This window comes from Barbus barbus, assembly GCF_936440315.1.
Source record: "Barbus barbus genome assembly, chromosome: 19".
Classification (NCBI taxonomy): domain Eukaryota; kingdom Metazoa; phylum Chordata; class Actinopteri; order Cypriniformes; family Cyprinidae; genus Barbus; species Barbus barbus.
In genome coordinates, this window is record NC_136747.1 from 20,610,102 (window position 1) to 20,635,626 (window position 25,525).

Below are 25,525 nucleotides of genomic sequence, written 5' to 3' on the forward strand. Positions count from 1 at the left end.
TTCTGTGTCTAGAATAAGCCTAGCTGTGCGGTCGCCAGATCCAGTACGAGCACTTAAAAAGAGCAGGCTACCCTTATAGAAAAGTTTCGCGGTAAGCCTTAACCTAACGTTTCTTTGACAGTTTTTCTATTTATACATTTAATATCCCTATACTTAGAACATACTAGGACTAGAAGAATGTTTTAAGAAGTTAGAGCGTCATGTTTGTTTCATAAACTTCAGCTTTGCAATTTAATATACGTCATTTAGGGAGCTTTTAATCCGCTGAACACAACCGTGTAAAAACTCAAGTGCAATGATGGTCGTTATATAGCCGTAGGTTCAGTTCACCTTCATAAAGTCACTCTTGGCTCATTAAAGGTTCTCCCATTAACAATAATCCTTCAGCATTTGGCTTAAGGTATTTGGGCAAAGGAGAGGCACGCAAATGCTCCGCTTTGTCGACTTTACGGCAACACCGGAATACATTAAACTCCTGCGCCCTTCTCCATAACTGTTTCCCGCTGTGAGTAATTAGCATTTCTGGGGTGAAAGATTCCAGCATGATTGTCAAGTGTATTACAAAAGACTCAAATTACTCTGTTTTTTTTCTCTCTCTTCCTTTTGCGGGTATTTATCTAAGGACTGACAAAGTCTGCTTCTGTTCCTTGTAAAAGAAAGGGGGGGGGGGGGGGGGGGGTGATAAGTCGAGGACACGAAAAAACACTAGACCCTGAAAGTTAAGTACATTTTACACACCTTTGGATAAGTATAATATATACTTTAATATAATATGTAATATTTAGGCTGTGTTTAGAACGGTTTTACAATGCTTAGTTTTAATAATAAATATTTAAATTATTAGTTTGCAAAATTAATGGAAGTTGTTTTATGAAAATCAAAACATTGCTCTGTTTAAGAAGCAGACCAGCCTGACATAGCAACACTAGCTCAACCAATGGTGTGAGTGTGGGGGCAGGGCTATCTGTTTGTTGACCAATGATTGACAAGGGTGGAAGTGTTCTGGAAACAAGTTTGAAAACAGTGTTTTGCACTTCCTTTTGGTACCACTAGTGGTGGGCAACCTGCTTCTAAGATGGTCACTTTGAATTGCCAAAGGCCATTCATCATTTGTCTCCTAAATATCTAGTTAAACACATCAGCGCTTCTACTTATGCTATTGTTAATGTCGCTGTTTGTTTAGAGAGCTTTCCTTCTTCTCGCTCATTACCAGCTCAATGCATGGGAAGAGGCCTAATCAGAAATTCCACTCCACTTGGTCTGGGAGAGTCGAGTCTTCCTATCACAGTTGCCAATACTGCGGGCTCTGCCTATAAAGAAGTCCCTAAAGAAAATTACACAAGAGTTTAAACCTTCAGGCTAATAGCATTGGCACAGACACTTTGCCAATATACATTTATCACCTTCAGCTCTGGCTGGGCCAAAGGTAGCGGGCCAGAGTCATGTCCTTCTTAGAGGTGTCTGGTTGGAAGATTGGACTGTCCATCATCATTGGCTCTGCCCATTTCCCATGAGTGTAGAGAAGCTTGAAGAGTTGTTTGTGTTGAAGGCGAAGTGATTGAACCATTGTCCTTACACCGCTCTGACTTTGAGAACATCAGTTCTAGGACATTGTTAGAGATCTTTGTGCCACCAGCTTAGAGACCACCGTTGACAGAAGAGGACATGAGAGTTATAAATGGTCCATGAGAATGTTTATAACCTCACTAGTCCATTCATCTCAACTGGTCTAGATGAACAAATGACACATGAATCTGCTGGGCAAACTGGAAGAGCTGTAGAATTAGCTCTTTTGACTAATCCCACGCTAGTCGCTTTAGTCGAACACTGGACGGTTTGTTAAGAGCGCCTGACTGATATCCCGGGCCCTGTATTACAGGATTTACTTTAAACAGCTTCTTTAAAATGTTCTGTTTCTCTTAGCTGTTTTGTGCTTTTGTCACAAAACAGACTATACTGGTACTCTAGCTATACTTCTGAAGGATTTCTGCCAAAAGCGTAGCATTAGTTTAAGCTGTAGAATCCAGCTACATACATCAACTGTTAAGTATCAGTAAAAAAAAAAAAAAAAAAAAATTAATGGGGAAGGGGGATGTACGAAATGTCTTTAACGTTAATGCTAATCACTTTTTGCCTATTAAGCGCAAATTAGTGAGGGCGATGTTAAATGTCACTGGATGTCCTGGGAACCATTTGCACTTTTGAGAGTGCAGATCTACTGAATAGTTTCTGATTAGCATACTTTAGATATGGTTTAATTCTCTCCTTTGCTGATATGAGTCACGAATCACACGGAGCCATAAAGCTTTGACAATGATGCTAAAAGACAAAGGCTGCTGGCTGTCGGAAAATATACAGGACAGGTTAATATGTAAGATTGGGGCTGATCTTCTTTAAGGTAGCTTATATATACCTGACTCTAGTTTAAGTATGTTAGGGAAAACGAAGTGATTCATATGTTTAGCTTTAGAAGACGGTTCAGAATGGGTTACTATTGCTATACTATTTTAGCAAAGTAAATAAGTAAAGCACTAAATTTCTTTTGAACGCTACAAAGGAATTTTAGCCATTATAACATTATTTGGAATTTTGTATGCATTTTGAAATTTACTTAAAAATTATATTTAAAAGTGTTAAAAAGTATTATTGTTTTTAAAAATTAACTTTAGGTGAGATTTAGATGATAAAGGTAATTTAAAGGTAAAAAATAAAGGAATTTTTTACATTATCAGCAGTAGTAAAAAAAAATTTAATTGTGGCTAATACAAAAATGATCATCATTTCATGGCAGATGAATAAATGGCCAATAAATGGCTGATATTTAAATTATATACTATTTTATCTGAATAAATTCAAATTAAAACACTAAAAACACAGTTGTTTTAGTGTTTTTAAAGATTGAGATAAGATTGGACCTAATCTAAAGGTAAAAATAGGGGAAATTAGAATGCACAATAAAATATTGACTATACAGTACTGATTGACTGCAACTGAAAAAAAAAAACACATTGGTTACTGATGTACCTGTGCATCTCTAATCACTATTCACGTACTGTGGTATTTATGTACTTTAAGGTCACTCAAAAAATGTATGTATTATGTTTTTATTGTATTTTACAGTTTTTACAACTGAAGGGTAAACAAATCAAAATTTTTTTTAATTTAAATCGGACTTTTCAATGTCTTTTAGTTCAAATGTCATTCTTTTTGTCATTTAAGCCAGCACATTTTGTGTTTGGAGAATATCACTCCATCCATTACCGAAAGCCTCCTCATCGAGAGACTTCATTTTCTTGGCTGCCAGCCTCTCGCATTTGACAATGGCGATGCGAGGCGAACAGAAGAGAGTGTCTGCGTCCCTGATGACTAGCGTTCGCTCTCTCAGCTGTTTGGCTGTAAATAATCGTTGATATGCATAAACAGCTCTCTCCATTCATTACTGTCAGCATAGTGAGGGGCCTGCAGGCAGAGGTCGTCCGCCAGGGGTCCGCTCTCCGCTCTCAACCCCGCGGTACCCGTCACTCCAACCTGCTCCGCCGGTGCCCTAAACCCTCCATTAGCAAGGCTCTGGGTCGTGACCTCGCTGTGGCATTTGCAATTCCAGATCGTTTGATTAGCAGCGTATTTACATATTTCCTGCCGTAGACACTGTTGGGGTGTCGGAAACACTTGAAGTGTTGTAATTTTCTCTGGCCTTTTTGTTGCGTGGCGATCGGGGCCCATGCACACACATGCACTTCTTTTCTACTCACCTCTGATGACAGTGACAGCGTCCTTCGCTTTTCTGCGACAACCCTACGGTTTGGCTCTGACCCTCACAGAAGTGCCCAGTGAAGTGGATCACAATCCCATCTGAATGCCCCAAAGATGGGTGGCTTCTTGCCTTTTAAATCTAGTCTGATTAAAGGCACTGAGTTTTTAATGCATGAATCAGATTTTACCAATAACCAATTTAACTGCACCAGTCAAAGCAATTCATTTAGTCCAGTTGCAGGGGCAGTTTAATTTCCTGATAGTACAATTGGAGCTCACAAAGGAGACCTGTTTAAATAACTAGTGTTGAAGCATTTTCTTGCTGAAACAGGAGGTTTTGGGAAAAATATATTCTTTGTTGCCTTTATTTCCCTATTTTAGGAAATGTAAATGAAATAATGAGGACTCCATTAGTTTCCTGAGTTATGAAAGAGCAATAAAAGTGTCTCTGTTCAATTCAAGTTTCTTGAATAATTATTCTTTTTTAATGAGAACCTAAACTCATATCTTGCCTTTTACTTTTACCTGCATAGGTACAACTGTGATCTTGAACAGCGCCCCATAGAGGTTTGTTTCTGGTCAGAGGTCTATTGTGTGGCTAGTAGATCAGACAGACTCCCGCAGTTGTTTAGCAATGTAATCCCAAGTCATTTGTCACAGCACAGAACAGCAGCAGCAGCTATGCATGCACAAGAGGAGATCAATGCAATTAGCAGCCGTTTCAATGCAAAGGACTTCAATACTAATGTAAGTGAACACATGACAGAGAGAGGTCAGAGAGAAAAAGAGGGAGAGAAAGAGATATGTCTGTTTGAGTAAAATGCAATTTAGGGCATATTATAATTTGGCTAATGTGTGTGTTTTAGATATTCAACACCATTACAAATGGTAACACTGGATCCCTACTGGAGAATACAGTATCCCCATGCTGCAATGCAATATCTTGGATGACAGTGGGCATGAATAGACTGTCTAGACTAATGTTTCCCCAGCCTTTTTTATGTAATATGATTTTGCATCTTACTATAATCAGTCTTTAAAGCGAGCAGAGGAGCCACATGCTTTAAACGGGACACAATTTTGCAAATCAAGAATTAGTCCTAGAAAAGAAAGGGGAAACAATTCACAGATTTGTCTACAAATTAAACCACACCTGTAAACCACATTCTGTAGCACTGTTTGGGAAACACTGGTCTAGATCAATATTAGCACCATTTGTATTAACATTAATACCATTTAGACCAAAGGTAAAGGTAAAGTTTAATTTAAGCTGTTCAAAACTTCAACAATGGACAATGTAAGAGTTGGAGATGATTTGAGGATGACAGTCAACAGGTTTTGTGTACTTCATTGAACAAAGTATATGTGGAGGGAAGAAAAAAAAAAAAACTTTTAACCACACAAAATACATTCCATACATTCAACAACTACTTCTATTCAAACCACAAAATTAATAGTGTTACATAAAGAATAAAAACAAAAACAATCCAATTGCAAATTAATTTAAAACATGCTATTTAGTTTTCTTAGGTCTTCTGCTCTAGTACTTAGAGGTTTAACAAGGGAAAAGCTATTCATGTTTCTTGTGTCCTAGGACAAATTTTAAAAGTTGATTTGCTGTTAGTAAATTACAATTAGCGGTCACATTTCATCCAATGCAACTTCCAAAACATCAATTGCAGGAACATGGAGTCCCTATAGAGCGACCAAGGGTTAAGTGCCTTGCTCAAGGGCAGCAGTGATAGGACCACGTTCACAATAACTCTCAGTTCCTGGGTCACTGCTGCTGCTTAGAACCTGCAACATGTTTCAGTTTGACTGCTGAGCATCAACACAAATTCACATTGGAGGTTCTTCTAAAACAAAATTCGCAATGTAGGATCAGTTTTCTTGGCTTAGTTTCCAACACAAGGATTTAGGCAATATAAATGCTCTAGATAAATGTTTTTTGACTGTTGTACATATCTGAATGCAATTACATGTACACAGCTGTGCAGGACTATCTCCGTAAATACCTTATTACCATATACAACATTCATAGAAATATATGGCAAAGAATTCCGTTGCTTTTAAGTTTTCAACCTCTAAAAAATATGGCATTCTATACTGCTTTATAAGAAACATTATAAAACGCACTAAATCCCCCCAATCTAGTCTTGCGCTAATTACTAGTCTCTCTATTATGCAATAATTTAAATGATTAAGACAGACAACTTGCAACTCCGCATGTTAAGATTAAAATAGATCCTTCATCAAAAACTTGAACATTTTAACATGGCTTTGAGACCTGATGCGCCATTGAATTAAGTTTTTTCTTTCTTTTTTGGGATACAATTATTCAGAATCCACCGAGGCAAACATGTTTGATGAAAAGAAAAAAAAAACACATTTAAAACTTGTGTAGGCTACATAAAAAAAGTAAGCGCAGACACATAATATTTCTGACTTTGTTGGACCAATCAGATGACACTAACGCAAAATATGGCATGTGTCTCTACCTTAAACTCTTCTTAAACGCTTACATAAATACTTTAAACACAATACAAAGGTGTTCAGGACATAGTTTGATGATAGTGCCAAGTGCTGCCCAATCAGTGATAAAACCCACTCAACTAATAATATTATACACACATATACACACATATATATATATATATATATATATATATATATATATATATATATATATATATATATATATATATATATATATATATATATATATATATATATATATGCTTATAATCAACAAATCTAAGTAATGAATCTCACTGTATGTCTCCGTGTGCAGTTACACACTTGTGAACGAATGCAGGCTTTGGAATTGCGTCTAACTCAAGTCCTGAGAAGTAGAATGTGGAAAACACAATCGCACACACAAACTACACTCGTTGCACACTAAGGCTATTTTGTTTTTAACAACTAGTCAATCGGGGAACTCTGAGGCAGCATTTCAAGTTTAGGGGATCAGCTGAAGTCCTTGGGTTGGAGTACGCAGCTCACTGTCCTACTCCATCAGCTCTGACCTTGTGTTGTCAAGGCTTTAGCCCTCAAGTGTTTCGCAAGTCTCTGGATAAAGGAGGTGTAAACATGTGTCCCCCCCTTTCAGTTTAATCTAGAGCTTTGTGTAGGGTGAAAATAAAAAGGAAACACGGAAAGTCGAACTAAACTAAAAACACGAACGAATCCAATGACGTACATTACGTTAAGTCTTCCTCGAATGGCGTATTTGTTCACACCTTTTATAGATTTCAACCCTCATTTGAGCTGGTCGTGAGGAGGTGGGGATACTCAGTGAGATCCAGAAGGGTCCGTGGGTTCATTGGTAGGGGCTTGGCGGAGTCTCCTGTCCGGGTACTGTGCGTTGTCGAAGGATAGACGGTGCACGGTCTGGACATGAGTCTTCAGGTTACCTTTCTGCGAGGCGCTGTAAGGACAGTATCGGCACTGGAAAGGTCGCTCACCTGAAACGGACACACAAAAAACAAGATGAGGTCAGAGCCTGGACCCCAAGGTGAGAGCGGAGCCGAGGCTGGAACCAGAGAGGAGAGAGAGGTGACGTGGCAGTGATGTTGGCGGGCTGGCTTTGAGAGCGCTGCCTTCCCGTTTCAAGAGGAAAGAACAGAGGCAGGTTGGGAAGGTGGGGGGAGGGGCCGCGGCATGATTGATGGGCTGATGACATGCCATATGGAGACGGTTGACTGTTCCCCCCGAGGGGACGTCAGCCTTTTGTTTTCTGTTTCTGTCAGCTGTTCGTACAAACACACAAACTCACAGACACAGGAATCTCTGCCTGCCTGCCTTCCCCTGAGCAATAAGACGTCACACCGACGGTAGATGTTGAAAGTCTGGGCATATCAAGTTTTGCGAGGAGAGGCGAACTTGACAACCACACACAGACCTAGTTTCTCCTTCTGCCCATGTCTGTTTGGGGCTCAACACTGGAATAATTGTCAGAGTCCCAGTTTCAGCGTTTAATTAGACTGATGTACAACGCTGTCCTCGTGCAATCGCGTAAAAATATCCCCCCACACCTGAGCAAAACAAATGAGTCTGCCATTCAATTTCTCCGTATTATTATTTTTGAAAAATGAATGAATTATCCACTAGGAAATAATTGTCATTCCGAGGGGCTGAAAGAGGGGTATTATCATAAATCATGCCTCATAAAAAAATGAAGACAGACACAATTAATCAGGACTATCTGAGGCTGGGTTGCGCTAGCTGCCTGATAAGGTCTGCGGCACAGTAAGAGCTCACCCAGGGGCACCGTGGTTCCCTAGAGGAGTAGAAAGTGAAACCCCGATCCAAAACAGAACCCACCAAATTACATTAAAGGTTATTGTCAGAACATCACAGAGAGTGCGGTACAAATTTAATTTGACCTTTACTCTCGGCCTGCTTTTGCCATTTGTAATATGCAACACATGCAAAAGGGGTAATTCATTAAGGATGGGCCTCCCCGCTGCAGCAATGCACATCTCCGATTGTTAAGGCTCCATTTGATCCCCTAGCGTTGGTTTATTTCTAGAACTTTCTGCGCTGTAACAACGGTGGCAAGTAGAAACTGCATATCACAGAATGAAGAAAGATGAAGAAATGACTGACAGGACAGAAAAAAAACAACACAAGATACACACAAAAAATGCAAACAACCGAACGAAAAGTGAAACATACTTGTTTGGGGGCTTCTGTAGAGGATGGACTCCAGTTCCCATGAGTCCATTGGACTCAAACATCACTGTGGGAGCAAGGTGGCCGGGTTAAACAGAGGTAATCAAGTTTATAATGTTGCAAAAATTGGAACTTGTTCCCTTGTATGGTTACCCAGCAGGGTGCAAGCATCATTCTAGTAAAAATTAAACTTTTAAATCAACATGAAATCAAAATTTACCCCATTTACTTTTGAATCACACATTCCTGGTCTATTTATGAATGCCCCATTGGTGCACACCATTCCAAAGCAAAATAAAATTGTCTTCAAAATAAAATAGATTGTTGCACCAAGCCCTCTTATTTTTCCCTACAACCACATGATTTAAAGACCAATCAGCTGGGCTAATAAAAATTATTAAATTATTATATCTCATTGAATATCCTTTTTCACTGGGACTTACGTCACATTACAGAAATAAAGTTGGTTGCTAATGCATTTCAAGTTGACTTTAATGATGTTTCTGCTTGCCTGGTACTGTCAACGGAAGTATTGCAGGAATCCATTTTAAAGGCGCTAACGTGCAAACCCAGAATCCACCCGCTCATCGAGCATTAGCCGTAAAGGCCGTGAATTAGCATCACCAGTTAGCGTGGCCGCGGCAGACAGTGAACTGAAACTACCAATTTAAAGTGACACACAGAGTTAGTGTGCATGCTAATGGGGGCCGGGGGCCCCTGCCCCGCTTCATTTGGAAGCTCACACTGAAGAGAGCAATCACTGATGATGTTGATTGTAAGTCTAAGTACGTAGAGAGAGAGGGAGCTCCGTAAAATGTAGCATTTGGCCTCTGTCACTGGGGATCAGTCTGGCTTGCATGCGCAACCTTCACACACTCTTAAATTTTTTTTTTTAAAACTCACGTCCTAGTCGTAATCTGAGCGGCTAAGTGCACCCTGTTTAAGAGAGTGGAGGAAATCATATTCGTTTGGACTACTGCGAATGGTACATGACCCCTTTATATTATTAAAAAGCTGCTACGGTGCATGCTAATGACGGCAGTAGCATTTCCCCCATGTAACCAGGAGGTAAATTTAGTAAATACTCATAGCAAAGGTCACTTCAAATATTTTCAGAACATAAATTGATATAATATACAATTGCAATGCATATCTAAATAATGCAAACATAAAAATGGCACACAGATTTATTATGTTGTATGAAAGTTTGTTGTTAAACATGAATGATGGATCTAATCTTATCTGTGATGAAATGAAGACTCCTGATGGAGTAGGTGAGTGTATGTGTGTGTGTGTGTGGTTTGACAAGAAGACAAGGGCAAACTGTCACATTTTCTCAGCAAGCATTTGACGCATATCATACTGGACTGGCGACTGCTGAGCTTATTAGCATGCACAATTACAGCTCCATAAGTGACATCTGATTAATAATGTATACAATTTTCACAGGTCAGAGTCACACGCAAATATGTTTGCGGCGAAAAAAAAAAAGAAAGAGTCTCGTCCAAGGACAGAGAGAGAGTGCTCGTTATACATACACACACTTGCACATAAATGCATGCATGTACATTTAAATATATATGAAAATGAATATTAGATTATATTTACAAGGATAAAATAAAATGATAACATAAAAATGACAAAAAAAAACTCTGATATTAAATTAAATGAAATTACTGGATAAAGTATAGTATGTTATGACAATATTTTTATAAAAATTACATTTAATATATTTACCATCATATTTATAATGTGACATTAAAAACAGGATAAATTATAGTATCTTATAATTTTAATATATTTTTCATTACATTTATAATGATGTGATAGTCTCAAAACAACATTTTTAATTGAAAAAAAAATTCATCTGGAAAAAAAAAAAAAAAAAGCTAGTAGATTCAGTTAATTGCTGTCCAGCGCCGGTGTGTATATGTTTGTTTCTAGTGTGTGTTTCTCACCTGTGTGTGATCTCATATGTGTGCGGTAATGGCTGGGCTGGTTGAAGCTCTTCCTGCACACTGGACACACATACTCCCCCTGCTGAGACCCTGACCTCGCCAACCCTACAGTTCACACACACAAACAGAGAAATAGAAATGAAAATTAATAGGAAAAGCATGTAGGCGAACTTACACGGAAGAGAAAGATAGGTTAAGAGAAGCAGGGAGAGAGAGAGCGAGAGAGAGAGAGGAAGCATCATTAATATGTTTTATGTGTCATTATGGGAGGCTACCTTCAGGGCTTGGATGGGGAGCTGTCACGCTGCATCACGAGAGCATCTCCGACAGCCTGACATGAACACAGGCCCATGTGACCGCATAAATTACTGTGAATTAAAAGCCTTGCCCTGTGATGTGCCCCCATCTGCGCTACCATGTCACATGTCAGGTGTGCTGCTTTCCCCTTCCTCCCTCTCTCCTTGTCTCCTTCCCTCTCGCTGCTCTTTTCCTGCCCGTCGCTCTAGCTATGTCAGCCCTCGTCCGCGTGGGGGGAATCGTTCAGACACGTGTGCGTCGGTGAAGGACTCGATGAAGTAACAGGAACGGATGTGGAACCTGAAGCACCCGGCATCTCGTTTCCCCTTAGGGTGCTTTAAGAGCAAGAGCTGAAATACTGTCCCTTTGGCTCCTGTCCGTCACCTGGCACTGGTGGTCCTACCTGCTCTGACCCCTCAGGTCTCGCTTTGTTGTAGCGCCGAGCTGTGACTGAGAGTGTTGGTGGCAGTAGTAAGCAAGGCTACGTTTAGTAAACATGAGTCCATGAGTTATTACCATACCAGAGCGATGCAACAGGAAAAGCAGCGGACAGCACAAACAAAAGGAAAGTCTAATATTGGAAAGGTCACTTTATTGTATGTGACTCAAAGGGCTAAAGAGAGCGCTGATGATATCAGGCCAGACAGTTGACAGAAATTTCCACTGTCTTTCCGCAGAACTATGCTCACTGATGCCGGCCAACTGGACCACCGCCTGGCAAAATGTCCTTAAATGAAGTGGAATTAAAAAAAAAAAAGCATTTGAAAATATTTTTCAAAGCAGCTGGTGGCTTAGTGTGACTCCTCTTGCTCTTTCGTTCATTCACTCGTTGAGTGTGCTGTTTTGCATATTTGTGGCATCGAGGCGCTGTAACCCCTCAGAGAGCACCCGGCATGCCGTTACGAGCCTGATGTTTAAGGCTCGCGATGCCTCTCAGCGATAGCTGTCTGAAATGTTTTTACACACTTTCGTAGGTTACACGATGATGAAGAGATTACTCAATAGTTCCATTAACCTTTGGGTATGCGCATGCTGGCACAACGCCGTGTATGTGTGGGGTGCTACATGCCATTTTAGCCCTCATTGTTCTCATTTGTCATTTCAGCTCAGGAGCAAATCTAGTTAATGTCTTCGCTGAATAATTCAAGTACTGTGACCTGACGACCATTTCCCAGCGTGTCAATCTTTACCTGTTTATTTCTACAAATGCACTGTAAAGTTAGTATTACTGCTGAAATTGTTACTACTGATAAACCGATAAATTCTCTCTGAATAAATTTGTCAAAACAAATACAAATAAAACCCTTCAAAACTAAAATCAATTGAATCAACTGAATTTAGGCATTACAACAATGCCTAAAATTGAGTCATTTTCAGATTTGAAAAGATCCCAATAAACAATAAGTGATCCCAATAAATTATTAGTGTTATTAAAGATTAAATTTAGGTGAGTGTTAGATTACAGCAAAGCTGTCAAATGGGGAAATGAGCATACACTTAAAAACTAGCAATACCAATACATTATATCCCTCGGCCCAGCAAACATCTGATGCTACAAGATTTGGCAATGTAAAAAAAAAAATGTAATCAACTTTAAATTTTACTAGAATTAAAAAAAAAAAAAAAAAGTAAGTTTGTGTATATCTTATTTTCTATCTTTTAATTGTATTACAGTAAGTATATATATTGACATTATAGGCCATCCTACTCTCTAGATATCAGTATTGGATATCACCAAGTGGCTTTTACCACCATTAGTGGTAAAAGCTACCACTAATTGAGATTTATTTATTTATTTTCACCATTCAATATTTCTGTAATTGATTAAATGTGCATTCACAGTTGTAGTTCCATTTGAAGGTTTCTATATCTGTTGTTGACTGAGGTATGCAAATGTAGTATCTGGCTTAATAAATGCATATCTGCATCTTACGTTATTTAATATTTCAAGAGTCAATCACAAACGTACAGGAAAATATGGAAGTCCAGTGTGTACTAACTGATTGCAAATCTAATTAGAATATGATTTCTTAATACCAGTTTAGTAATCAGTTTCAGAAAAAGTAAATTAGGCTCAAAATAAATCATAGAGGGACCCCAAAAAAGTATGTGGACACACAAATGCCTATACACTTACCTAATGTTTCATCATTACTTTGAGGTGTCATTGCATAGATGATAACATCATACCTAATGACTTTTTAAATCAAAATATTTCACGATTGATTGATTGAAATGATCTTACATTTCTGAAGGTTTCTGTCCAAATACTTTTTGGGCTAAACAATAAAAATCAGCATCTCATAATACTGGTTATGAATGTCAATGTAAAATTCTATACACCCTCTTACCTGCTTGCTCTACCACGGCGTTATTGAAGCCCCAATGGTGGTAGAGGGCAGCTAGATCATGATGACTGCAGTTCTTCAAGAAACTCAGGATGTCTGTCACAGGTTCTGGACCATTGGTCGTCGACTGTCTCTTGGACTGGGAGTGAGAGGACGGGCCGCTTAAGCCAAGTCTGCTCCAGGGGTCATACCCAGCAACAGATGGTGTATCCTGAGCTTGAGAATCAGACCTGCCAGGGGTCTGAGGAGCATGGGCTTTGGAGCTCCTCTGATCTGAGAGTTTGTGTTTGCTAGAGAGCATAAAATGAAGCCCCTCTTGAGGTAGCAGACTACTCTCCATCACTCTGCTTCCTGTCTTTGGGTTTCCAGTCTTCTGAGGACTTGCTGTAGACCGTGAGGAACTGTTTTGATGGACGTCTGCTTTGTGTTTTCTGCCTGCCAACTCATCTGTCCTGGACTTGCTGGTCTTGTGTTTGGACGAGTGAGATGATGCCCCCGGTGCTGTGGCTGTGTGCCAGCTCTTGCTTTGCGAGGAGCTGGACTCTACGCTACTTGTCGGAGGTTTTGATTTCTTCATCCCTCCAGGGCTGCATTCAGGTGGACTCGTTCGGGAAGTTCTCATCTGCGGCAGAGAGGGGCAGTCCTTACCCTCCAGAAACGGAGGTGGCCCAGTGCGTCTCTTGAAATCGAGAAGTGATTTGGGCCCCTTGAGGCCGTTTCTCGGGGCCCACTTAGGCACCAACGTAGTGCTGTCAACTTTATGTGCAATTCGTTGGTGGATCCAGAGAACTTCTGGATAAAGTGTTGCATAGGAGCAATAAGGACACTGGTGTCGAACCAAACTTTTCAATAATGTGGAAGAAACCTCTTCTTTTTCGTCATCCACCTCCATGGAGAGATTAAGCAGATTAGAATCTGCTTTATCTGTGGTGCTACTTTCTTCCAACCCCTTGTTGTTTTCCTCCTCAGTCTTTGACACGACATGGCTCAGTGCTGCCCTCTCCAGGTGAGTTGAGCTGGTGTAGGGCCAGTAGGGCTGCTGCAGCAGGGCATTTCTCAGCCTTGGGAAGCCCATGTGGTCGGTTTGGTGAGGTTGGCTTTGGCTGAGTGAGCTGGTTAAGGCATCACTCCTCTGGCCCCAGTTCCTGATTGCCAAATGATGCGTTTGAGCATGGGTAGCGATGGCCGAGGGCTCTGAGGTGCAAAAGTCACAGTGCTCACAGGTGTATGGCTTTTTATCTGTCATGAAAACAACAAATATGGATTTATAACTACACAACAATAGCATGTTCTGAACAAAAGCCAGCAATCCGAACAACACTGAATTCACATGAACACTGGAATTCAAAACAGTTTTGGAGTTTCACCACAAGATGGCACCACATAACTATTCATTTGACTTCGGTACAAGTACTAATACTGTACAGAAGTTTTAGATTATGTTAATGACTCTAAATTGATTTAAAGAGGTAAGAGCAAGTACACAAACACTAAAAGTTTGTGGTCAGTAAAGTTTTTTTTTTTTTTTTTTAAATAGAACCTCCCTACTTTATTCAGCAAGCATAAATTAAATTGACCAAAACAATAAAGAAAGTTTAAAAAGATGCTAGACAATATTTAAATTTTGGGTCTTCTATTCACCAAAGAATCCAGACAAATCTGAGGTTTCCATTAAAATATCAAGCAGCGAAATGTATTATCAACTTTTCAACATTTATAGTGCTTAGAAATGTTTCTTGAGCACCAAATCAATAATATATATAAACATGCTGTAACATATATCATGATGTAACTACAGCATATACAATATAATTGTCTAATATAATGCAACATTTAATATGCAACATTTAAAAACTCTCAATAGCATTGTATAACATACACATAAATGATCATCTGCATAGTTTACATAAGGTCAAAAACTTTAACAGTGCTAGCATAATCACGCAGTTTGTTTAACAGTAGTACAATGGAGCAACAGACTACTGGGCTTGGGACTACCTCTTCTCATCTGTCAGCAAGATGTTTGTTTACATTTAACATGTCTGCAATCTCTCAGTAGCTCTCTCTCTCTTTCCATTTTCTCTCTCAAGCCATCTGGATTGCATTTGGTGGCTTACACTAGCTGCTGTGCAGCTTTCATTCCAACCTCTCTGGGGTTATTTTTGAGCCAATTCGGAGAGGGGGGTCCTCTGAGATAAACTTTACACGAACGTAATGGCCATGTCTGCATCCCTACATTCTTTGTCCTTCAGTAGAAAACCTACAAGAGGAACTATCATATTCTAAGAAATATTTGATCTTATTATGAATCTTCACGCCTACGTGAAAATATCAGTAGTGAGTGGACATCTGTTTAAACTCTTACACAATGAAACCTCTGTTCTGGAACATTCTGTGTAAATCCCTAAGAGGGCATCTTTTGTTTAAGGCAATTTTATTTTACTTAACTTTGTGGTAACGATGGGCAATTTTATCAGATCTACAAGTCTACTATAAGTCTTCCATTATAGACGATTAATATAATACCCAAAGATTCCACTAAATATGACAGAAATGATCAATTATCAGGACAGATTCAGTGCTCTATTGGGGCATATTGTTGCAACTCCTGCCATCCTCAGTATTTTCCAGTGGTTTTAGCAATGTGTTTTAACTGAAGGTCTGCACTTAGATGGGGAAAGTGGAAAAAAAACACAAATCTTTAGAGCTCGTCTTCCTGAGACAGGAAGTCCAGAAATAGCATCATGCAAAGAGGGCTGGACAGTTCCAGTCACAAGCAAAAAATTTAACAATTCAAAGCCTGTTTTGCACCTTGATAATTAAAAACATGCTTCAAAGAGCTAATACAAGCAGTAATCTGAATTTATTTATGGTATCAAATGACAGAAAACAAATGTGTGAGGTATAAACAAGTGATACTGAGACTTAAAAAAACAACAACCAAAATATGTAGACTGTATTCGGAACTGAAATTTTAAACTTTAAATGTCTTGAGGTCCTTTTCAACAAGTGTAATTTTGTTTTTATCTTAGAGGCAGAAAAATAAAAAACAAACCAATACTACAAATGTAAATCAAAGTGTCTATACTTAATGGGTATTTTGTGCAAAAAGCTTAAAATGTGTTATTTTTTCATTGGAAGCAAAGACCATGCTTCCATTAATTAAACATCCAAGTGAATAAATGCCATAATAAAATCAAATGCATGCACAAACACTACAATACAACTGAACATGTTCAGATGTGCTGCTGCATTTGTCCACAAGGTGCCTCTGTCCTCCGTAACTTCAGCTTCAGAAACAGTATATCATGCTGTATCTGTTAAGCCACCATTCTCATATCCTATTCCTGGACATCTGCCTTTAGTCTAACACACCTTCCAGTAATGATCAAGTAAACCTGAAAACCTGACTTGCTGGTTCAAGTTTGTTTGATTAGAACGCTACAGGAAGGTAGATCTACAAGAGTAGAATTAATAACAAAAATAAAAGATCAAATTAAAATTTCTAAAATTTAGAAATGTTGATAAAATGTATTAGTTAATCATAGCGTAATTTCTGATCAGGCACCAGTTACCCGTTGAGAAGTTTACACTTTCTTTGGAGCTCAGTCACATAGCTAATTCAGCATGAGTCAAATTAATCTTAACTGTAATCAAACACACCTGAGTCAACTAATCAAGGTCTGTATGTTCACTTTGGTGTTGAATAGTGATAAAAATGGAAATCTAATAAGTGAATTTAAACATTAGCTGTTCAACATGAAAACTTTGCCAGAGGTTAAGCATCTGCACAGCATTGCATGAATAGTGTTGTTTACAAACTGTGAGTGTGGTAGTGCGAACGGAGGTTATCATATGCAATCAAGTGGTGCTTGAAGTTTATAACATTAAGAACACATTCCTGAGATTATGCTTGAACTTCAAGCTTGCTTTAAATTTCAAAATAAGGACGATACCCTTACCTGTGTCCCCAAAGAACCCTGTTTGTTTTTGATCCCTGAAGAGTCCTGCTGATGCGCCTGCTTTAGATGGGCTGGACGCTGCTTTACGGAACAGTCCATTTCCACCAATGGTTTCACCCAAGCCACCATGTCTGATGAGCATGTGAATCACCATCTGTTGCTGTGTGCGGAAGCCCTTTCCGCACTCCAAGCACTCTGAGGTTTTCTGGGCATTCTTACGGCTAGGGCGAGGAGTTGGGCGGTACTCAGTGTCACTCAGATTCTCTGGGCTTCGCTCACCTGTCGAGACCTGGCCGTTCCTTTCTCCATTGCTGTGTTGATCTGTACTTGAGCCTTGGGTCCCAGCCCCTCTCCGTTTCTTGGTTGGAATACTCACTGTTGAATCAAGCGACTTCTTCCGCTTGTCCTGTCTGAGCAAGACATACTCGCCCTTTTCCCTGTCGTATGCTACATCTGCATCGGCTAACCTCTCTTCCCAACCCAGGCTCTTCTCCGATACCTCCACCACTTTGCCTCTGGTGGCCAGTTGCCAAGACTGGTAGCTACTTACTGGATCAAGCTCCGGGATTCTTTTCCCTAGAGTTCCCTTGGTGGGGTTCTCTCCATTTCCTGCTGGTTTCAAGTTTAGGCATTCCAAGAAGCTTGTCTTGGTGACAGATGCAAAGTCCTTATCTCTGCAGAAGATATTGTTAGGAGGCTGCTCAACATTTCTGTGGACCTGTTCATGCAACAGCAAGCTCTTGCGGTTGTGGAAGAAGTTACCACACTTGGCACAGAGTTCATACAGACACACTTCGTTCACCAAGTTGGACTCGTCCTGCGCCACCTCATTGACAGTAGCCTGAAGGTAGGTGTCAGTCTTTGGTTTTACCTTGGTGTTGTGGGTCTTCATGTGGCTACGTAGAAACCAGGGCTCACGAAAGCGGCGTCCGCAGATCCGGCACCCATGATCCAAACTGTTCTGATGCTTTTTCCTGTGAGCTTTCAGAAACCAGGCCTGTGTGAACACCTGGTCACATTGCTCACATGGGAACTCGCCTTTACCATCAGCTTCCTCGCTGATAGAGACTTCTTTGGTGATAGATTCCTCCTCGATAGGATGAACCTTCTCAATGTGAGCTTGCAGCTGGTCCTCCTGCAAAGTCTCATAAGGGCACAGTTCACATCGGAAGAACTTGTGAAGCTCCTGTATATGCTGTTCAAGCTCTGCCTGACTGGACAATCTTTTCCTGCACAGAGAGCACTGCACTGACTGTTTGCCATTCTCACTAGAGGTTCTTTCCTTCTTCCCACCTTTCTTCCTTGTTTTGGTCGACTCCTCACCGCTCACAACCTTGTTGCAGGCCGAGGTACTCTCGGTCGGACTGGAGCAACCACCTTGATCTTCTGGCACCCCTCCTTCCTTTTCCCCTTCCTCGTCCACGTCTTCCTCCTCCCCACCGGTGCTCTGGCTGAGGCCGTCCAGTTTGTGGCTGCGAATGTGGGCCTTTAAGCTACCCTTTTGGGCTGAGCGGTGCTCACAGTGAGGACACTTGTATGGTTTCTCCCCAGTGTGCTTTCTCATGTGCTGGGACAAGGAGCTGAGGAAAGGAAAACTTCTCCCACAGAGTTCACAAGTGTGACCCCTGCTCGTCTTGCCATCAGGGTTTTCCTGGCCACCCTTGGAGAAGGACTCTTCCTCTACAACATCCGGCCGTTCCACCTCCATCTCAAGGCTTGAATGCTCCACTATTCTGCTATCTGTTGTCCAAATTAGATCCTATTAAGTCTGTCTCGCCTGTAGTCATTCGGTCTGGGTAAAAGTTATCTTTGTCAAACGTGTCAATGTTGGTAATTCTGCCTTGACAGTGTTGCTTTTGTCTGGAATATGTCTGGAGTTTTTTCTCCTATGAATCATCTTAAAAGCTGAGGGTTTGCTTCATTCTGGTCACCTGAGAGGAAATAGAGACAGAACAGAAGCAAAGTTGAGAACAAGACTTGCAAATGAGTAAATAAAAGTTATTCATTAATCCATTAGTCCATGGCAACAAACAAGCCATTATTATGAAATGGAAGGCACTATTTTTTTTATTACAAATTGCTGTTATGAATCAAGTGCTATACGCAAAAGCAGTAGAGATACAAAACGAAAGAACTTGGGACAGTGTTTGAGACAACCCCCAGCTAACAGAGTCCTTTTATATAATGCCATCTGACGGTCTTTTGTTCAGTCAAAACTATTCGTTTAAGGCAGAATCCATACTGCATAGCTGAATACAGAGGACATAGTACATTGGGTTTTATGCTCTGCACCATTTACAAGTGAGTGGGAGAGGAACAAAGAGATAGAGCGAGAGACTGCTGATGTCCTCATTTAAGAGTCAGAGGAAACAGCACATCTTTAAGTATTGCATAAACACACTAACTTATCCGACATGCTTTCTGATTATTCTAACAAGACCATAAACACAGATACAGTAAATACATTGCTCAATATTAGAACAAGAAGGGTATTAATTGTTGCAAATCCACAAAAACATACACACCCCAGTCCAGAATCAGGATTTCCTGCCATTATGTTTTGTTTTCTATCAAATCTAAACATAGCAAACCTTTTTTGCATTCTTCAAAAATGCTTATGCTGACTGAATGTTTATTGTAATGCGCAACCTGTGTGTTAGCATATCTTTTAATCTAGGTTGTGCAATCGGTTAATGTGGTTAAAATAAATACACTACATCACAGAATAGACTGAGTCTAAAGTACTGTAACAAGATGTAATACACTATATTGCCAAAAGTATTCGGTCACCCCCTTCTAATGAACATGTTTGACAACTTTAGTCATTTCTATGAGTACAAATCTTAATGTGAAAGCATATAGTGATATTCTACGGAATTGTGTGCTTCTAATTTTATAGCAACAGTTTGGACAGGACCCTTTTCTATTCAAACACCAATGACTTGTATAGACACTATAAGGACAAAAGTGTTGGGACACCCCTTTATTTAGAACAGAAAAAGGCACGTCCAAAACTGTGGCAACAAAGATGGAAACACAATTCATGTATTTAAAAATTGTATTTCCATCTCTGTTGCAACAGTTTTGGATGTCTAAAATGATAGTACCCTTATGTACAAGTCATTGGTGTTTGGTGATGGGTTTTTGGCTCAATGTCTGCATTTTAAAGTCACACCAGAGGTGTTCAGCTGGGATCAGGACTTGGCTTTCTGCAGACCAGTCAAGTTCTTCCACACTGACTGAATCAATCATGTCTTTTTGAACCATGCCTTATACACAGATGAATTGTCATGTTAGAATAGAAAAGGGTCCTGTCCAAACTGTTGCTATAAAATCAGAAGCACACAATTCTGTAGAATATCATTATATGCTTAAACATTAAGTTTTGTACTCATAGAAATGACTAAAGTAGTCAAACCTATTTATTAGAAGGGGGTGACCCAATATTTTTGGCAATATAGTGTATCTCAGTAATATTAGGGGCATATTTTGAATTTAAATGTTAGAAATGTATACAGTTTGTTATATTAAAATATTTCCAGACCAAAACAATGGTTTGAGTTTTATAATTATGGATTACTCTTTAACGTAAATTACTGTTTAAATTTAGCTAAAATTCCTATAATAGGCAGTTTAATGGTAGGTTCCCATTGTGACTCCAAAGAGTGTGACAACATGCCCCACTATTAAGGTCAACATGTGTTCAGAGAGCTGTAGCTTTTTTTCCTGTTCAATAACTGGGAATGTTCAATTTTTTTAAGGTATGTGTGACAACTTGCCCCCATTCACCTTATATTTCAGCCAATTTCATATGTATATTTCAGTGGGTTTGTGTGAATCTTTGCCTGAAGGACAACAGTAAGTCTCAGTTAGTCCCCTCTCATAGTCAGTATGAGCAGTGGCTGTCTGCTCACAAGCCTAAATTCATTGTGTGTCTGTGTGTGCGCGTGTGTCTGCTGAGGCGTAAAGAGACTATTCAGTGTTGGGCAAGAGAGGGGCCAGTTGGAATGAACCCTGAGGGCTGGTCCTCTCTCTCTCTCTCTCCCAACAATCAATAATCCATTATATACAAACTACATTTCACCACTGGCCTCGCATCCCCCTCACACAAACACACACATTCTAATGCACAAAAAGCACTCGCCTCTCCACAGTTCATCTTTTACGGTAAGTTAACTTGCTGTGCTATAAAATGCCAGGTAAGAAATTTAAAGAGGAGATGTTTAGGAAATTGGAAGTTTTCCTAGAGGTCCTATCATCCATTTATCTCGACTTATATCCAGTGTTTGCCTTCTTATTTAGTTTATTTCCTTTGATTATTTGATTTTGTATGTTGGGTAGTGTGTAAACAGTGTAGCCTCCATGACAATGGAATGGATGAGGTGCTTAACCGCATAATAACGGAACTGAACATGCTGAGCTGGTAATGAATAGTGTTTTGCTGTTTGGCAAACCAATGAGCTGAGCATTAAATCACCGTAGCTATGATACCAAGAGGTTTGGGAGATGTGTAAGGACACACATTACACAAACACATACACATACATATACACACATCAGCAGTGGGGTTATTATTGAAACATGGCTGTTCTCGGAGGGCTTACCTCAGCTCTGCTGACCTACTTATCCCCAGACAGTTCATCTCATCTTGTAGCTCCATCAATGCAGGATCAGTGCATTTTTTTCAAATTGAGCTGTGTATGTGTGTGTGTGTGTGTGTGTGTGTGTGCACTCAAATCCTAAACCAAATAGTGCAATTTGTCCAAATGCACAGGGACAGTAACCAAACCACTAACAGGCATCAATACTGACAAGAGAAGATAGAAGAGCTTGATTGTCTTTTGTTCTTAGTGTGATGTGACAGACGGCAGATTAATCACTTGTTTGACTGCAACCAATGGGATTTTTAATGCATCATTTGTCCTAAAACAAGCTAAATGAAACAAGCCAAAACTTTGATATAAATTGACATACGTTTTTGATTTCCGCTCAATACACAAATGGCATCTTGTTTTTATTCAAAATCACAATTACCAATGATGAAACTCGCTTGTTATCCATCACTTTTATGAAACTCCATATTGTCTCTATGGCCTTCCTAACAATTTGGTGGATCTCAAATCCCCCCAAACTACAACTGCATTGTGCCTTTCGCACCAGAACTGTCACAATAGCTCATGTCTATACCTCCTCTGAGCTGCGGGGAGTCCAACACGGCCATTGTTGGATGCAGGGGTCCATCCTACGCTAGAGGCCTGTCTGAAGCATGTCTGGTTGGGGAAGACAAAAGGAAGTCCCTCCTGGTCCCATTTCGGAGCAGATCCTGCCTGGTACCCTAAACTGCTGATTGTGGCTGAAATAAAAGGGGGGCCCTGATGCGAATTTACGATTGCGAGCATGATAGCAGGTGCTGAGGCTAACATTGTCATGTTAAATTACGGAAAATATTCTGGTGTGTTCCAGAGATGTGATTCCCCCAGGTTTGAAACGAGAGGAGCCAAGAAGAAACAGGCTTGGTTGGACATGCTGCACGAAATGTCACATCTAGCAAAGTTAAAGTCTGTGTAATGAGGAATGCAAGTACAGATGTGGTCATACGATAAAAACCGAACGGAGAACGGGTACAAACGTTTCTATTCAGCTGAAATGTAAAGCTTAGTGATACAGCTTGCACAGGGTGAAGGGCTCCTTTGTTCTGCAGTGGTTCTGAAATGAAGACACAATGAACACTACTTAACTGTAGCCTGTCCACGTTACATTGGCATAAAACAAGATTTACAACTCAAGTTCTTCAAAAATACGCTTCCCCTATAGAGACTTCATCCTTGTCCAGTAGTTATGGTCGCTGACAGTGGTTATGATTGGGTGTTTGTGATTCTATTGGTTTCCACAGTTGGGATACAGCCACCGTTCATTTGAGATTCCAGAGGAGCCTTCCTATGACACGTCTGTGGCTGTTACCCCTGCCTCAACTTTTTGCTGTCGTTTCGAATACACTTTTACCATTATATACACTGTACAAAGCAAGCACCTTTTAAACAGTTAGTGATTCAGTCCTCTTAAAGGAAACAGTTCACTCAAAAATTCAAAAAGTCACCTTCACTCACTCATCACGGTTTTATTTCCTTATGTTTTTATTTTCACTGTGGAGTATATAAGTAAATTTAAAGACTCGTTGCACAATGACAGTTTATTTTGACCAGGGGATGGTCAAACTCCAAAAATCTGAATTTAAGTAATTTTTCACAGATTTTCAAAGCTCATGTCTAGACTTAGAATATAGCGCACTATCCATACAAACCACTTTTATGATGCTTTTAAGGTGTTTCGTTTGTATTTTTGCCACTTTTTGTCATGCTGTTATAGTGATTACTAACATTTCTGTTTCTATTCTATTAAAAACTTTGCAGAAGTGAAAAACTCAATTTTTGGGTTGATAAGATTGTTTGATATTTGCTGACCAAGGCATTTATTCGTTCAAAAATACAGTAAAAATTGTAACATATTGTGAAACATTGTTTTATTGATTTGAATATATTTTAAAATGTAATGTATTCTTGTGATGGCAGAGCTCAATTACTCCAGTCTTCAGAGTCACATGGTCCTTCAGAAATCATTCTAATATGCTGATTTGCTCAAGAAACATTTCTTTTTTATTATGAATGTTGAAAACATTTGTGCTGCTTAATGTTTAGGTGGAAACAGTGATCCATTTTTATCAGGATTCTTTGATGAATAGAAAGTTAAAAACAGCATTTATTTAAAATAGACATTTTGTAACATTAAAATGTCTATACTGTGACTTTTGATCGTTTCAGAGCATCCTTGCTGAATTAAAGAATTTTATATCTTTTAAAAAAATGATTAAAAAAATTGCTGACCCCTAACGTTTTTTAACAATAGTGTAAATTAATCTTACTTTTTACTATTTTACATCAAATAAAAAGTTAATTTAGATATTACCACATTAAGCATATTCTTTGTTACCTTGAGCAATTTCACAGTATACAGTGGAACAAATATGCTTAGAGTAAATGTTATCCATCCTTATTAGTACTGTACTTTTTCTGTGACATATTACTGCTCAAGTAATTAAATCATAATTAAATGATCAATTATTGATAAGCAGCCATATGCTTGAGGAAAATCTTCACTAAATGAAATCACATCTTTATGAGTGCACTTAAAGGCAGGATCCACTGTTCACACGTAAGCAACAACACATGTGCCAGTAAAAACATAAAAACACACACAAAGACGGCCAGCTTTCAGTGGAAAGAAACAGCAGCACATACACAGGCCCGTATCTGAGAGACATAGCCCTGAGCGAGAGCTCCATTCTTTCCCCTCCTCTCTTTTCTCTGGCTGATGAATAGCTATGGCGAATCAACTGTCTGCTCGCTTATTCAACCTGACGGCTAGTCCAGCTCAGCACAAATGCCCCATGCTCTGGACACTACTCCTCTGCTCTGAGCCAGTGTGTGCGTAGGAGAGAAAGAGAAAAAGTGTGTATATCGTCATGTGAAAGACAGAGCTAAACAAGTCCCTGACACATATGGTTTTTCTAACACGCCCTGGCCTGAATCGTAAACTGTGAGCCAAAATCCTATGTGCGTGTGTGTGTGTGTGCACTGTGCACATATGTTAATTGTTGCATCCGTGCCAAACAAACATGTTGCATGTCAGTGTGTGTGTTTGATAAATCCTAAAATACCACGAGAGGCCGAGCAAGAAGGGCTGTAAGTTTTGAAACGTACTACAATGGCACTGCTGATGTCAATCTTACACCACAAACCAACAGTGCAGCACAATGTGTTTGTTATTGACTTGTGACGCTCATCTGCTAATAAGATTACACCGCTGCAGTGACTTCTTCACAAAGCAGTAGTTTTGTCCAACCTCAGTCAGAATTCATAGCTCATAATTGTATAATGGAATGATAATGGCCTCAGACTGGTTGAACAGCAGTATTATGAGAGCTGTGTTTCTCCAGGAGAGATTGCAAACGCGCGAGGGCTCCATGACCTCCCAGCGCCGTCACTACAGAACGCCACTCCCTAAAGCCAGAACACGGTTACACAAGCAATAAAGCAAGGGATTATTTTCCTGCTAGTGTGCTTGATGTCTGAGCAAAGAATCTGGGAATCCTGAATGATGATATGAATTGAAAATTAGGCTTGATGCAACAAATGTGACATTCTGATTAGCAGCAAATTTGAAATTGTTATTAAATTGTATAATTAAAAGGTGCAGACCTTTTGGTCAACAGAAGTTATTAATAATTAAAGCTATTCTTAATCTATATTTATGTTTGACATATTTTTGTAGTAAAAATATCTAAAAACATCCTTAAAACAATACATATTGGGATATACTTTGAGTGATGTAACTGGTGTAGATTTTGGGCGAATGGACCGAGGGGGACCCCACCCCCCTCATACTCAAGTCAAATAATCATCAAATAAGATCTTTTAAACTGAAATTCCCCAAAATTATTTTTTTTATGAATGCAAGTTTATTCAGATTACATTTT

The 25,525-nt window shown here is 39.6% G+C and overlaps 1 protein-coding gene across 1 annotated transcript in view; it reads right to left on the reverse strand.

Moving 5' to 3' along the window:
• Nucleotides 1–7,078: 7,078 nt before the first annotated feature.
• Nucleotides 7,079–25,525, reverse strand: part of LOC306885034 (zinc finger protein 516-like) — a 34,038-nt gene continuing 15,591 nt past the window's right edge. The window contains exons 2-6 of the mRNA XM_079441347.1: nt 16,993–18,923; nt 13,034–14,269; nt 10,386–10,490; nt 8,431–8,494; nt 7,079–7,217 (exon numbers count right to left, since the gene is read on the reverse strand). Coding sequence (XP_079297473.1) covers nt 7,214–7,217; nt 8,431–8,494; nt 10,386–10,490; nt 13,034–14,269; nt 16,993–18,700 — 3,117 coding nt within the window. The 5' untranslated portion in view covers nt 18,701–18,923 and the 3' untranslated portion in view covers nt 7,079–7,213. The remainder of the gene's footprint in view (nt 7,218–8,430; nt 8,495–10,385; nt 10,491–13,033; nt 14,270–16,992; nt 18,924–25,525) is intronic.